The sequence below is a fragment of the Bufo gargarizans genome, chromosome 3 (genome assembly GCF_014858855.1).
Source record: "Bufo gargarizans isolate SCDJY-AF-19 chromosome 3, ASM1485885v1, whole genome shotgun sequence".
NCBI lineage: Eukaryota > Metazoa > Chordata > Amphibia > Anura > Bufonidae > Bufo > Bufo gargarizans.
The window spans coordinates 419026056-419039315 of NC_058082.1; the positions used below are offsets into that span (position 1 = coordinate 419026056).

At 43.5% G+C, this 13260-nt stretch overlaps 1 protein-coding gene across 2 annotated transcripts in view; it reads left to right on the forward strand.

Annotated features, from left to right (window-relative positions):
- IRF6 (interferon regulatory factor 6) overlaps positions 1–13034 on the forward strand; it is a 29498-nt gene extending 16464 nt beyond the window's left edge. For both annotated transcript variants that reach the window (XM_044286205.1, XM_044286206.1), the window contains exons 4-8: positions 1135–1245; positions 3370–3516; positions 3623–4015; positions 9233–9351; positions 12167–13034. In XM_044286205.1, coding sequence (XP_044142140.1) covers positions 1135–1245; positions 3370–3516; positions 3623–4015; positions 9233–9351; positions 12167–12442 — 1046 coding nt within the window. In that variant the 3' untranslated portion in view covers positions 12443–13034. The remainder of the gene's footprint in view (positions 1–1134; positions 1246–3369; positions 3517–3622; positions 4016–9232; positions 9352–12166) is intronic.
- Positions 13035–13260: the final 226 nt, after the last annotated feature.

Consider the following 13260-nt stretch of genomic DNA (forward strand, 5'->3'; position numbering starts at 1 on the left):
GCATATCAAGAAAAGAACACTGTCCCTACTGTGAAACATGGAGGAGGCTCTGTTATGTTCTGGGGCTGCTTTGCTGCGTCTGGCACAGGGTGTCTTGAATCTGTGCAGGGTACAATGAAATCTCAAGACTATCAAGGAATTCTAGAGAGAAATGTACTAGCCAGTGTCAGAAAGCTTGGTCTCAGTCGCAGGTCATGGGTCTTGCAACAGGACAATGACCCAAAACACACCGCTAAAAACACCCAAGAATGGCTAAGAGGAAAAAATTGGACTATTCTAAAGTGGCCTTCTATGAGCCCTGACCTCAATCCTATTGAGCATCTTTGGAAGGAGCTGAAACATGCAGTCTGGAAAAGGCACCCTTCAAACCGGACACAACTGGAGCAGTTTGCTCATGAGGAGTGGGCCAAAATACCTGCTGAGAGGTGCAGATGTCTCATTGACAGTTACAGGAAGCGTTTGATTGCAGTGATTGCCTCAAAAGGTTGCGCAACAAAATATTAAGTTAGGGGTACCATCATTTTTGTCCATGCCTGTTTCATGAGTTTATTTTTTTACATAATTCTGTTGAAGCATGGTTGAAAAACAATGTCTGACTTTCATTGGTTAACATTTATAGAATTTTAATTTATTATTACTTTTGTCAGATTAAAGTTATTTCTTTGACCATTGTGACTTTTTCTTTCATTGACCAAAGGGTACCAACAATTTTGCCCACGTCTGTATATAGGCCGGACCAAAAAAAAAAAGAAAAGAAATATATATATATATATATATATATATATATATATATATATATATATATATATATATATATATATATATATATGTATGTATGTATATGTAAATTTTTTTTTTTTTTTTTTTTTGCCCTGGCCGAATCCAGATCCCGGTTATAGTTGGGTCTGGATCCCAGTATAGTCTATGGGGTCTGGCGGTGAATGGCAGTATCCAGCAATGCTGGATCCGGTGAACTCCGGCAGGCTTTTCTCTGCCGAACAGCCTGCAAGCTATGGTTACAGTTGATGCTAGATGTTTTAGGGCTTCATGGTGCCAGAAGTTGGCAGTGCACATCTAGCATTGATCAGGGAAAAATGATATGTCTTCTCTGACATCTGTTTTGCTCTCAAACAGGTTCAACTGGATCCTCACCATGGGATGATGATGAATATGATGAAGAAGATATAAACCAGTCTCAACTTCATGTTCCAATCCAAGAGCCATTCAATGGATTAACTATTCACGGTAAACATCCATTTCTTTTTTAACCACCCTTACAATCATAGGTTTAGTCTTTAAGAACTATTGGGGTTTTCATAGGTATTGTTTGCAGGACAAATATTTGCAAATACAGTAAGTGTTGCATACTAACAAGAGCAAAAGAGCACAAAAAGTTATGTTACAGTAAATTAATCTGTGAGGCAGTTTAACAATCGGAAGACTGCTTAACCCCATAACAGTTTTTTGCCTAAAGACACTGTATACCTGTTACAGAATTTAAGGAAAAAAAATATAACAATATTAAAAACCAATCATATATTAATAAAATTCTCTTAAGAAGTTATCTCCTACCTACAGGGCTAAGTGGGTGTTCGACTGCTGCCCCCCCCCCCCCAGACCCCCAATGTAAATAAAACCTCAGATGAGAGCCCCATGCCTCTCAGCCAGCCCCCATTATGCCTCTGAGCCAGCCCCCAGATTATGTGCCCCCTCACAGTAGATATGCCAACATATGTGCCCCCTCACAGTAGATATGCCAGATTATGTGCCCACTCACAGTAGTTATGCCAGATATGTGCCCCCTCACAGGAGTTGTTGCCCCCAGTCTACAGCTTTATTAAAAAAAAAACTGATGCTTACCTTTTTTCCTGATGATGCGCTCCCACACTCACATCGCACTGCTGCTGTGCTGGAGGACGATTCCCGGGCCTTCAGCACTCCTCCCACAGCCAGCAAGGGGAGCGCTCAGAAGAACAGTAAAGCAGGGAAAGGAGCACTTCACTATGGAAACAGCTGGGCAGTGACAAGAACTGCCTGGTGTGTGATTTCCCCTCCCCCCCCCCCCCCCCCCGCCTCTGCGCCAACACTTCCCCCTTCCTTGCCTCATATTATACATGTTTGAGGAGTGCTCTGACAGGGCCCGGCATGGTCACTGTATTTCATGCCGGGCCCCGTCAGAGCTCTATTACATGTGAGTGCAGAAGACTGCCCTTGTGGGGCCCCCTAGTGGCCGCAGACCCTCGGTCCATGCCCGAGTGCCCGAATAGTCAGTCTGCTCCTGCATTGGCATGTACTGACTGTCCACTAACGGCAGATGTCAGTGAAAGAAGGAAGAATGGTTGGGTGCAATTGCCCTCTCGCACACATGCACTCCTGATCAAACCAAGCATGTCTGGTGAAGTTCAGAAAATAAGCTGTTGGCTGAATTTCATGCCCCCCACCCCTTAATGTGACTGGAAAAGTTCATAAGAGCAGTTATCAAAGTCTTGAAACTCTACAGGATACTTCATTACTTTCAGACTTATTTTTGTCATATGGCCACTAGGAAGAGTCACTCTTCATACCAAGGCAGCTCTTGGTCTGGTAAACTAAAAGATGCCCCAGAATGGTTATACTCTGGGTATGTCTGCTACTTTAAAGGGATTTTCCATGCACCACATATTGATGACCTATCATCAAGATAAGTCCTTGACATCAGATTGTTGGGGAAGGTTGTTGAACCCCTACCGATTTATAATTGATGACATCCTGAAGTTAGTGCATCAGTTTTTGGAGCCTGGAACATCTCTTAAGTGTGAAACAATAGAGCACCACATATTATTTTCACCCATGTTGTTGATCTCCTCAACTACTCAGGTTTTTACTTTCAGTTGAATAATATATATATGGTTTTGTAATGCACTAAACCTTTTGTTGCTGGGTTCATAAAGGTTTAGTGCAATGTTGTCCAGCCTGTCTGTCAAGGTTTAAGAATCGCATTACAAATATTTGACCTGTATTTGCTTTCCGAGAACACTAGTAAATGTATTTGCTACCGAAACTGCACATTGGGAGTAGGAAACATTCATTTGTATACTGTTTTTGTTGTTGCTGTTTTTAACAGTTTCTTGGTACAAGAAGACCAGCATGTAATTGGACTTTCCTGAACTGTGTACAGTAGGGGTTCTGCAGACCTCATATTGTCTCTTATATGCTCTGACTAGAAGTGTGCTGTAGGTTCTATGTAGTCACTTATATGGATGCTGGATGTACACTTGTGAAAAGTGGCTGACCAAATAACTTTATTAATTTAAAACGTTGGATTAGCATTGCCCTTCAGTAGATGCAATGGGTACCATGTATGTAAATGGTAAAATTTTGCTTTTCCAGATTCTCCGATGGCCCCTGCCAGCATTGGAAGTTGCACTCCAGAGCCAAATTGGCCGAAATCTGAGCCACAAGATATGGAAGTCCCACAGACCCCAGGAGCAGTTGAGTTTTTCAACACTCCTGAGTTGTGGATTAGTTCTCTGCCAAGTAAGTACACCTTCCCTTGTGGTGTGTGTTTTTAATACGTGTTTTAAGCCATCATTGATGGATCATGGTACCATTCTAATCTACATTACATTCTTATATTTTACAGTGACTGATTTAGAAATCCAGTTTTTGTACAGAGGGAAAGAGATGGGCCAGACAATGACTGTCAGTAACCCCCAAGGTTGCCGATTATTCTATGGAGATCTGGGTCCTATGCCCAATCAGGAAGAGCTCTTTGGTCCCATAAGCCTTGAACAGGTTCGATTCCCTGGTCCAGAGCAAATAGTAAATGAGAGGCAGAAGCTGTATACCAGCCGCCTTCTAGATGTCATGGACAGAGGCCTCATCTTAGAAGTGAGTGGACATGCCATCTATGCCGTAAGGCTGTGCCAGTGCAAGGTATACTGGACGGGACCTTGTTCTCCTTCTCCAAACATTCCGAATTTGATTGAAAGGCAGAAGAGAGTGCAGCTTTTCTGCCTGGAGACATTTTTAAGTGGTAAGCAACACTATTTTACTTTGTTTGCTAATTATTCCTTAACCCCTTAAGGACCAGGCTCATTTTCACCTTAAGGACCAGGCCATTTTTTGCAAATCTGACCAGTGTCACTTTAAGTGCTCATAACTTTAAAACGCTTCGACTTACCCAGGCCGTTCTGAGATTGTTTTTTCGTCACATATTGTACTTCATGACACTGCTAAAATTGGGTCAAAAAAGTTAATTTTTTTGCATAAAAAAATACATTTTTTACCAAAAATTTTGAAAAATTAGCAAATTTCAAAGTTTCAGTTTCTCTACTTCTGTAATACATAGTAATACCCCCAAAAATTGTGATGACTTTACATTCCCCATATGTCTACTTCATGTTTGTAGCATTTTGGGAATGATATTTTATTTTTTGGGGATGTTACAAGGCTTAGAAGTTTAGAAGCAAATTTTGAAATTTTTGAGAAATCTTCAAAATCCCACTTTTTATGGACCAGTTCAGGTTTGCAGTCATATTGTGAGGCTTAGATAATAGAAACCTCCCAAAAATGACCCCATTCTAGAAACTACACCCCTCAAGGTATTCAAAACTGTTTTTTCAAACTTCATTAACCCTTTAGGTCTTCCACAAGAGTTGATGGCAGATGGAGAAACAATTTTGAAATTTCTATTTTTTGGAAAATTTTCCAATATAATCAATTTTTTCCAGGAGTAAAACAAGGGTTAACTGCCAAACAACACTCAAAATGGGTTGCCCTGATTCTGTAGTTTGCAGAAACACCCCATATGTGGTTGTAAACTACTGTTTGGCCGAACGGTAGCACATAGAAGGAGGGGAACACCATATGGGTTTTGGAAGGCAGATTTTGCAGGACTGGTTTTGTTTATACCATGTCCCATTTGAAGCCCCCTGTTGCACCCCTAGAATAGAAATTTCAAAAAAGTGACTCCATCTAAGAAAGTACACCCCTCAAGGTATTCAAAACTGGGTTTACAAACTTTGTTAACCCTTTAGGTGTTCCACAAGAGTTAATGGCAGATGGAGAAACAATTTTGAAATTTCTATTTTTTGGAAAATTTTCCAATATAATCAATTTTTTCCAGGAGTAAAACAAGGGTTAACTGCCAAACAACACTCAAAATGGGTTGCCCTGATTCTGTAGTTTACAGAAACACCCCATATGTGGTCGTAAACTACTATTTGGCCGAACGGTAGCACATAGAAGGAGGGGAACACCATATGGGTTTTGGAAGGCAGATTTTGCAGGACTGGTTTTGTTTATACCATGTCCCATTTGAAGCCCCCTGTTGCACCCCTAGAATAGAAATTTCAAAAAAGTGACTCCATCTAAGAAAGTACACCCCTCAAGGTATTCAAAACTGGGTTTACAAACTTTGTTAACCCTTTAGGTGTTCCACAAGAGTTAATGGCAGATGGAGAAACAATTTAGAAATTTCTATTTTTTGGAAAATTTTCCAATATAATCAGTTTTTTCCAGGAGTAAAACAAGGGTTAACTGCCAAACAAAACTCAAAATGGGTTGCCCTGATTCTGTAGTTTGCAAAAACACCCCAAATGTGGTCGTAAACTACTGTTTGGCTAAACGGCAGGACATAGAAGAAGGGGAACGCCATACGGTTTTTGGAAGGCAGATTTTGCTGGACTGGTTTATTTACACCATGTACCCTTTCAAGCCCCCTGATGCACCCCTAGAGTAGAAACTCCATAAAAGTGACCCCATCTAGGAAACTACGGGATAAGGTGGTTGTTGTTTTGGGACAATTTTTGGGGTAAATTAGATTTTTGGTTGCTCTATATTACTCTTTTTTGAGGCAATGTAACAAAAAAATTTAATTCTAAAATTGTTTCTACATTCGCTATTTAGTTTTGTGGAACACCTAAAGGGTTAACATAGTTTGTAAAGTAATTTTTGAATACCTTGAGGGGTGTAGTTTCTTAGATGGGGTCACTTTTTTGGAGTTTCTAGTCTAGGCTACATCAGGGGGGGCTTCTAATGGGACATGGTGTAAAAAAAAAAAATGTCCATCAAAATCTGCCTTCCAGAAACCGTATGGAGTTCCCTTCGTTCTATGCCCTGCCGTGCGGCTATATAGCCATTTACGACCACATATGGGGTGTTTCTGCAAACTACATAATTGGGGCAATAAATGTTTAGTTTTGTTTGGCTGTTAACCCTTGCTTTATTACCGGCAAAATGGATTTAAATTTAAATTTTGCCCAAAAATAGGTGTTTTGGCACCGTTTTTATTTTATATTTTTAACACCGTTCATCCGAGGCGTTTGGTAAAAAGTTATTTTTATAGCGACGACTTTTACGCACGCGACGATGCCCAATATGTATGGCTCTCAGACTTTGGAGACACTAAGCAGGCATCCTAAAACTGCGGCCCTCCAGATGTTGTAAAACTACAATTCCCACCATGCCCTGATGATGGCTGTAGGTTGTCTGGGCATGCTGGGAGTTATAGTTTTACAACATCTGGAGGGCCGCAGTTTGAGGATGCCTGCACTAAAACTAATATTTTTTGGGGAAAGAAAAATTGTTTTCGTGTCTCCAAAGTCTGAGAGCCATAGTGTTTTATGTTCTCTAGTGAACTGTTGGGGATTATAAAAATTTAGTACTCCATGGAAGTGTGATACTCCCTGAAGCAATCGATAATGCAGAGGCCCGGATGATCGGGGCACGTGTCACATTGAGTTGTGGTGTCCTTCCGTATCCCCCTCTTGTGACACACTCTGCACTTTTTTTGGGTTCGTCCCTTCTTTCCAGTATGGGGGACCACACCTGGAAAGTGTTGGCCAGGGACGATCCGGGCGCCTCCAGTTCCCGAGGTACTCCGGCCTGCTCTTTCCCGGTCCGAAAAGATCAGGTCTTTGAGGACTGCCTCATAGAATTGGAGGAATGTCCCTGTGCTGCCAGCGCTTCGGGATAGTACAAAAGAGTTGTACATGGCAACCTGCACCATGTAGACCGCAACTTTTTTGTACCATGCCCGGGTTTTGCGCATGGCGTTATATGGCGTGAGGACTTGATCAGAGAGATCAACTCCTCCCATATACCGATTGTAGTCGACGATACAATCGGGCTTGAGGACCGTTGCCGCGGTACCTCGCACAGGGACTGGGGTGGTGCTGTTACCGTGGATTGTGGACAGCATAAGGACATCCCTCTTGTCCTTATACCTGACCAGCAACAGGTTTCCACTGGTAAGTGCACGGGTCTCACCCCTGGGGATAGGTACCTGGAGGGGGTAGGCAGGGAGGCCGCGTTGATTTTTCCGCACGGTCCCACAAGCGAACGTGGATCTGGCGGCAAGGGACCTGAACAAGGGAATGCTGGTATAAAAGTTGTCCACGTACAAGTGGTAACCCTTATCCAGCAGTGGGTACATAAGGTCCCACACGAGTTTCCCGGTAACACCCAGAGTGGGGGGACATTCTGGTGGTTGAATCCGGGAATCTCGCCCCTCGTACACACGAAATTTGTAAGTGTACCCTGAGGTACTCTCACAAATTTTGTATAGCTTCACGCCATACCTCGCCCGCTTTGTGGGAATGTATTGGCGGAAACTGAGTCTCCCCTTGAACGCAACGAGAGACTCATCAACCGCGACCTCCCTTCCAGGTACGTAGGCCTGCTGAAATGTGGCCCCAAAGTGATCGATGACCGGCCGTATCTTGTACAGCCGGTCATAGGCAGGATCACCTCGGGGTGGACATGCTGCATTATCGGAATAATGCAGACATTTCCGGATGGCCTCAAACCGGTGACGTATCATGACCATACTGTACAGTGGGGTCTGGTACAGGACGTCCCCACTCCAGTATTGCCTGACACTGGGTTTTTGGACTAGACCCATATGCAGCACGAGGCCCCAAAATGTCCTCATTTCGGCTGCACTGACCGGCGTCCAGCCACCGGGTCTAGCCAAAACTGAGCCTGGGTTTTGAGCGACGAACTGTTGGGCGTACAGATTCGTCTGCTCCACCATCAAATTCACCAGTGGGTTACTGAAAAAAAAACTAAAAAAGTCTATTTCAGTAAACCCCACTGTGGGAATCTGGATTCCAGGATTGCCAGCGAAATCCGGAATCTCAGGCTCAAAGTCCACTGGGGGACACCAGCTAAGTTCATCGGCAGGGGGCTCCGGTGAACTTATTTGGTGGGCCGGGAAACCAAATGCGGGGGGGGGATGCGGGGGGGGCAAGTGGCAGGGGGGGTCTGGGGTCTGAAAGTTGAAAAAAAAAAGTTTGGAATAAATGTGCTTTTTTTTTTTTTTTTTTTTTTTTTAACTTTTCCCTTCTATCCCTGCCTAAAGGTGCCTCTCCCTCACTGACCCTAACCTACCTGGGTGGCGATGGGTGCAGGAGGGTGATGGATGCCGATTTAGGGGGACACAGGAGCTGGTGCTGGACGATGCTGCACGGTCAGGGTGCTGGACAGGAAGAGGAGGGGAGAGAGGAGCGCAGGAAGTTTGAATCTCGCGCCTCTCTCCCCTGCACCAATCAGCACCCTGGACAGCGGCGTTCAGCACCAGGGCCAGCTCCGCCTCTGCAAATCCTCGGACTGCGATTGGTGGTGTAAAATTACGCCACCGATCGCAGTCTTTTTCCGGTTCATCGGGTCACAGGACACCCGAATGGACCGGAAACGCAGAAAACCGCAGGTCTGAATTGACCTGCGGTTTTCTGCGATCGCCGATACGGGGGGGTCCAATGACCCCCCCCCTGCGTTGTTACGGGATGCCGGCTGAATGATTTCAGCCGAAATCCCGTTTCGATTAACCCCCGCGGCGCCGGAATTCAGATTTTAAGTCAGGACGTACCGGTACGTCCTCGGTCCTTAAGGACTCGGGAAATAGGGCGTACCGGTACGTCCTCGGTCCTTAAGGGGTTAAAGGGCATCTGTCAGCAGATTTGTACTTATGAAACTGGCTGACCTGTTGCATGTGCACTTGGCAGCTGAAGGCATCTGTGTTAGTCCCATGTTCATATGTGCCCGCAGTGCTGTGAAAAATATTTTATTATATGCAAATGGGCATCTAGGAGCAATACACTTTGGTTGACTGGGCCAGGCAGTTTCATAGGTACAAATCTGCTGACAGATCCCTGTGTGACTTGTAGGCAAGAGACTATATTTATCCCTGCAAAATGGCTGACCTTTCCGCCAGGCATTCTAATTTTTGTTTTTGAATTTTAATCAACAGAACTCATTACACATCAGAAAGGAGGCGGGGTTAAGCATCCACCATTTGAAATCTACTTGTGTTTTGGAGAGGAGTGGCCTGACGGTAAACCAAAGGAGCGCAAACTTATCATTGTTCAGGTGAGAGGCATTCTGCTGAACAAAGTTCTATGCTATACTTATTATTCCACAACATTGGAATAATTGAGACCGGACCTGAAATAAACAGTTTCAGCACTTTATCTTGACTTTTGATGGCTTTTGTTGGTATGCTACGTTTTTCGTACGTTATTTAAAAGCAACCTATATGCAACTGTACTGAAATATCCAAAATTTGACCCATTAATTTTTTTTTTAAATGGCATATTTTGGCTTAAAGGGGTTTTCTTGTTATGTAAATCATGTTTGATGAAATTTCACGTGAGCGGGTCAGTTTCCCAGTGAAACATTATCAAACAGTGTGAACAGATGAATTATATATGACTGACACAAAAAATGCTAATTAAATTATAGTAATAATCATAAATGTTGCAGTCAGACTGTAACATACAAACTATTCCCAATAACGATTGTTTAGTATTTCAGTACTTTGCAAACAGTACAGTATTTGTTTTTTTTTTTCCTATTGAACACAATGGAGCATAATTGCTAAGCCTGACTAATAGTTAGTGCCCCTTTACATGTGCCAACTGACAAGGCAATTGTTCGGGATGGACTGTTTGTTCCCAATAACTGCCTGATTATATATGAAGCAATCTTTTCTTCTGTATGAGGATAAGCAATTGCTACTGTGGAGATCTGCCCAAAAGCTATGATTTTGGGTACTGCATCAGTAATGTTTAGGGATGATTAACGAACATGCTCATCGGGTGGTCGGCGGCACCTTTACACAGGCCAGTTAGTGCGACAAGGGTTCATATGAACATTTGTTCCTGATAAACAGGCCTTTAGTCAGGCAGTCTAATTGACCACCAGATTTATTACAAGGGCTGAAGCTGTGTATGATAGCTTGTGCATAACATACCTTTGTTATGTTGGCTTGATTTCCAACAGAGTTTGCCAAAATTTTGGCATGCAATGGTGTACCTTAAGCCACACCCTTCCCCCGCTAAGGTACTCCCTCTTCTGCGAAAAAGGCTTACCGTATTTTACGCCGTCTAAGACGAACCCCAACTTTTTCAGTTAAAATATAGGGTTTGGGCTATACTCGCCGTATAAGACTACCCCTCCGATGCTATTTACTATGGCATCAAGATCTGCAGGTAATTGTTGTGCAATTTTCGTCTTTTGCCTCAGTACCATACTATGCCTTTCTAAGAATCTAGTAGACCAGGATATAGTGGCCTTAAATCTGTTGCTGTGATCTGGGTTAGATTTGGCCCACTGAAGTGCAAACAAACGTATTTTATTTTGTGTCACTACATAACAGTTTTGGCGATGCTCATTCACCATGTCTGCTACATGTTTTCGAGTTCTGGCCAATGTGGGGTGCCTCTTCTTAATGCACACTTACCCCTTGGCATACTCTTTAATGCTTTTTCATTTGCTTTCCAGTCCCGAACCATCTTTTCTGTTACTCCATATTGTCTTGCAGAAGCGCAGTTATTATGTTCCATGTTCTGTGCACACTGCATACAAAGCCTGCTTGGATTGGGTGGGTCAGCTCTTCCTGCTTGCCAAGCCCTCATTGTCTTCAAGACGATCTGAGCGGTAGTGCGCAATGTGATACTGCCGGCATGAGAAAACCAGCAGCAGGGAGAGGGGGCTGCTTCAGGATCGGCTGGCCGGGTTGCAGCGCACGGTGGCTCAGCTAGAGGGCGCCTGTCCCTGAAGCTGGAGAAGGACAGCTTCTCCAGTCCGGCTAGGAAGTAATCTTCAGCATGCCGTATACCGGCAGATAAGACGACACCCGGCGTATAAGACGACACCCGACTTTTGAGATGATTTTCATGTGTTATAAAAGTAGTCTTATACGCAGGAAAATACAGTAGTGGTTTTTTGTTGTTGTTGTTTTTTTTTATAAAGTAATGAACTTGTCTTAAGTGACATAGCACAAGTACCGTATTCTTCACCCTATAAGACAAGACGCACCTAGGTTTTTGAGGAGGAAAATAAGAAAAAAAAAATATTTTGAACTAAAAGGTGTGCTTTTGGTGGGTTTTGAACTAATGGTGGACTGTGGATGACGCACTGTTATGGTGGCATCTGGGGATGGCACTGTTATGGTGGCATCTGGGGATGGCACTGTTATGGTGGCATCTGGGGATGGCACTGTTATGGTGGCATCTGGGGATGGCACTGTTATGGTGGCATCTGGGGATGGCACTGTTATGGTGGCATCTGGGGATGGCACGGCACTGTTATGGTGGCATCTGGGGATGGCACGGCACTGTTATGGGGGCATCTGGGGATGGCATGGCACTGTTATGGGGGCATCTGGGGATGGCATGACACTGCTATGGGGGGGGGATCTGTGGATGACACATAGCATAAGATGCTATGTGTCATCCACAGATTCCCTCCCCCCCCCCCCCCCCCCCCCCAATAAGTGTCTGTGTAGTGAATGACCCCCAATACAGGGGGTGGGGGTCGGAATCTTGTTTTGTAATGGCAGCGGGGCCCGGTGCAGTCACTGTATTCTACTACATCGGGCCCCGCTCACTGTAGTAATCATATAGGCAATGTTAAACTGTAAATTCATTCATCCAGGCTCTAGTACGGCACTTACTACTAACTTCCATAGCAGGCAGGAGGCGGCAGCGTAACTAACTACGTCACTCAGTGCTATTCCTCTCACACACACACTTTTTTTGGGGGAAGTGCGTCTTATAGTGCGAAAAATACAGTAATTCAGGCTCCTAATAATAGTAAGAATGTTCTTGACTTAGTTGTGATTTTACGTACTGTACATTTTCACATATATTTACATGCATTTTTTTTCTTCTTTGTATGATAGATTATTCCAGTGGTGGCCCGGATGATTCTTGAGATGTTTTCTGGAGAGGTCACTCGCTCCTTTGAAAGTGGAAGCGTTCGTTTGCAGATTTCTGTTCCTGATATCAAAGACAACATTGTCGCTCATCTCAAACAACTTTACCGCCTTTTACAGAACCACCAGAGCCCCGATGGTTGGCCAATCATGCAGCACCCAAACATGCAGCAAGCGGCTTTGCAGGCAACACATTTGCAGCCATCAAGCCTTCATATGGCTCAGGCACTGCAAGCTCAGTGATGGCATGTGTACATAACTTGTAGGACCTTGGAGGACTGCCTGAGAAGAAGGAGCCCACATTCTCCTTTGAGGCTGGATTACTGGGGCATAGAGTACTCTTACCTTAATATGCAGCCTTAAAGATGTAGCCCTGGAGAAGATAGGGGAGTCTGTAAATTACTGTTTCTGTGCACAAGTCACTTAGAGTACTTAACCAATGCTTATAATAGCACATATTCAAAATAACATTTTATATACAATTATTTTTCTTTTTGTAAATCTTCTAACTCTCCTGATAATAAGCATCAGAATATATATATATATATTACCCAAAGTGCCTTGAGAAAGCTGGAATTTCTATGGCATATACAGCAATCATTCAGCAGATTTTAGCAGCCACCGTGGTCAATACTTATTTATTATATTAATGTGTCATACGGCATTATAACCTTGCTAACTTGTGAAATATCGAATAAAACGGATGCTTTGTTATCACATTCACTGCTGTTAGTACAAGCAGATAAGGCTTTTGTACAAAATTGCTTTCTAAAATACGCAATTCCTACTTGCCTTTTTTTACTGTCTTATTTTGTAAAAAGTAAATTTTCTTATTATCTCATATGTATGGTTTGTATTTTTCTACATTGCTTCACATGTGTACACACCAAGTGTTAAAAGTGCTTGTCAGAGATTTTTGTATGGATGGACTAGCCTCAGTATCGGGGCCAATTCCAGCCTTTCTGCTGCCTGAGGCAAAAATATAAATGGTGCCCCCCAAATTCTCAATCCAACCGCTCCTCCCAGCTCTACTGTTAGACCTCCTGCACACAATATCCGTA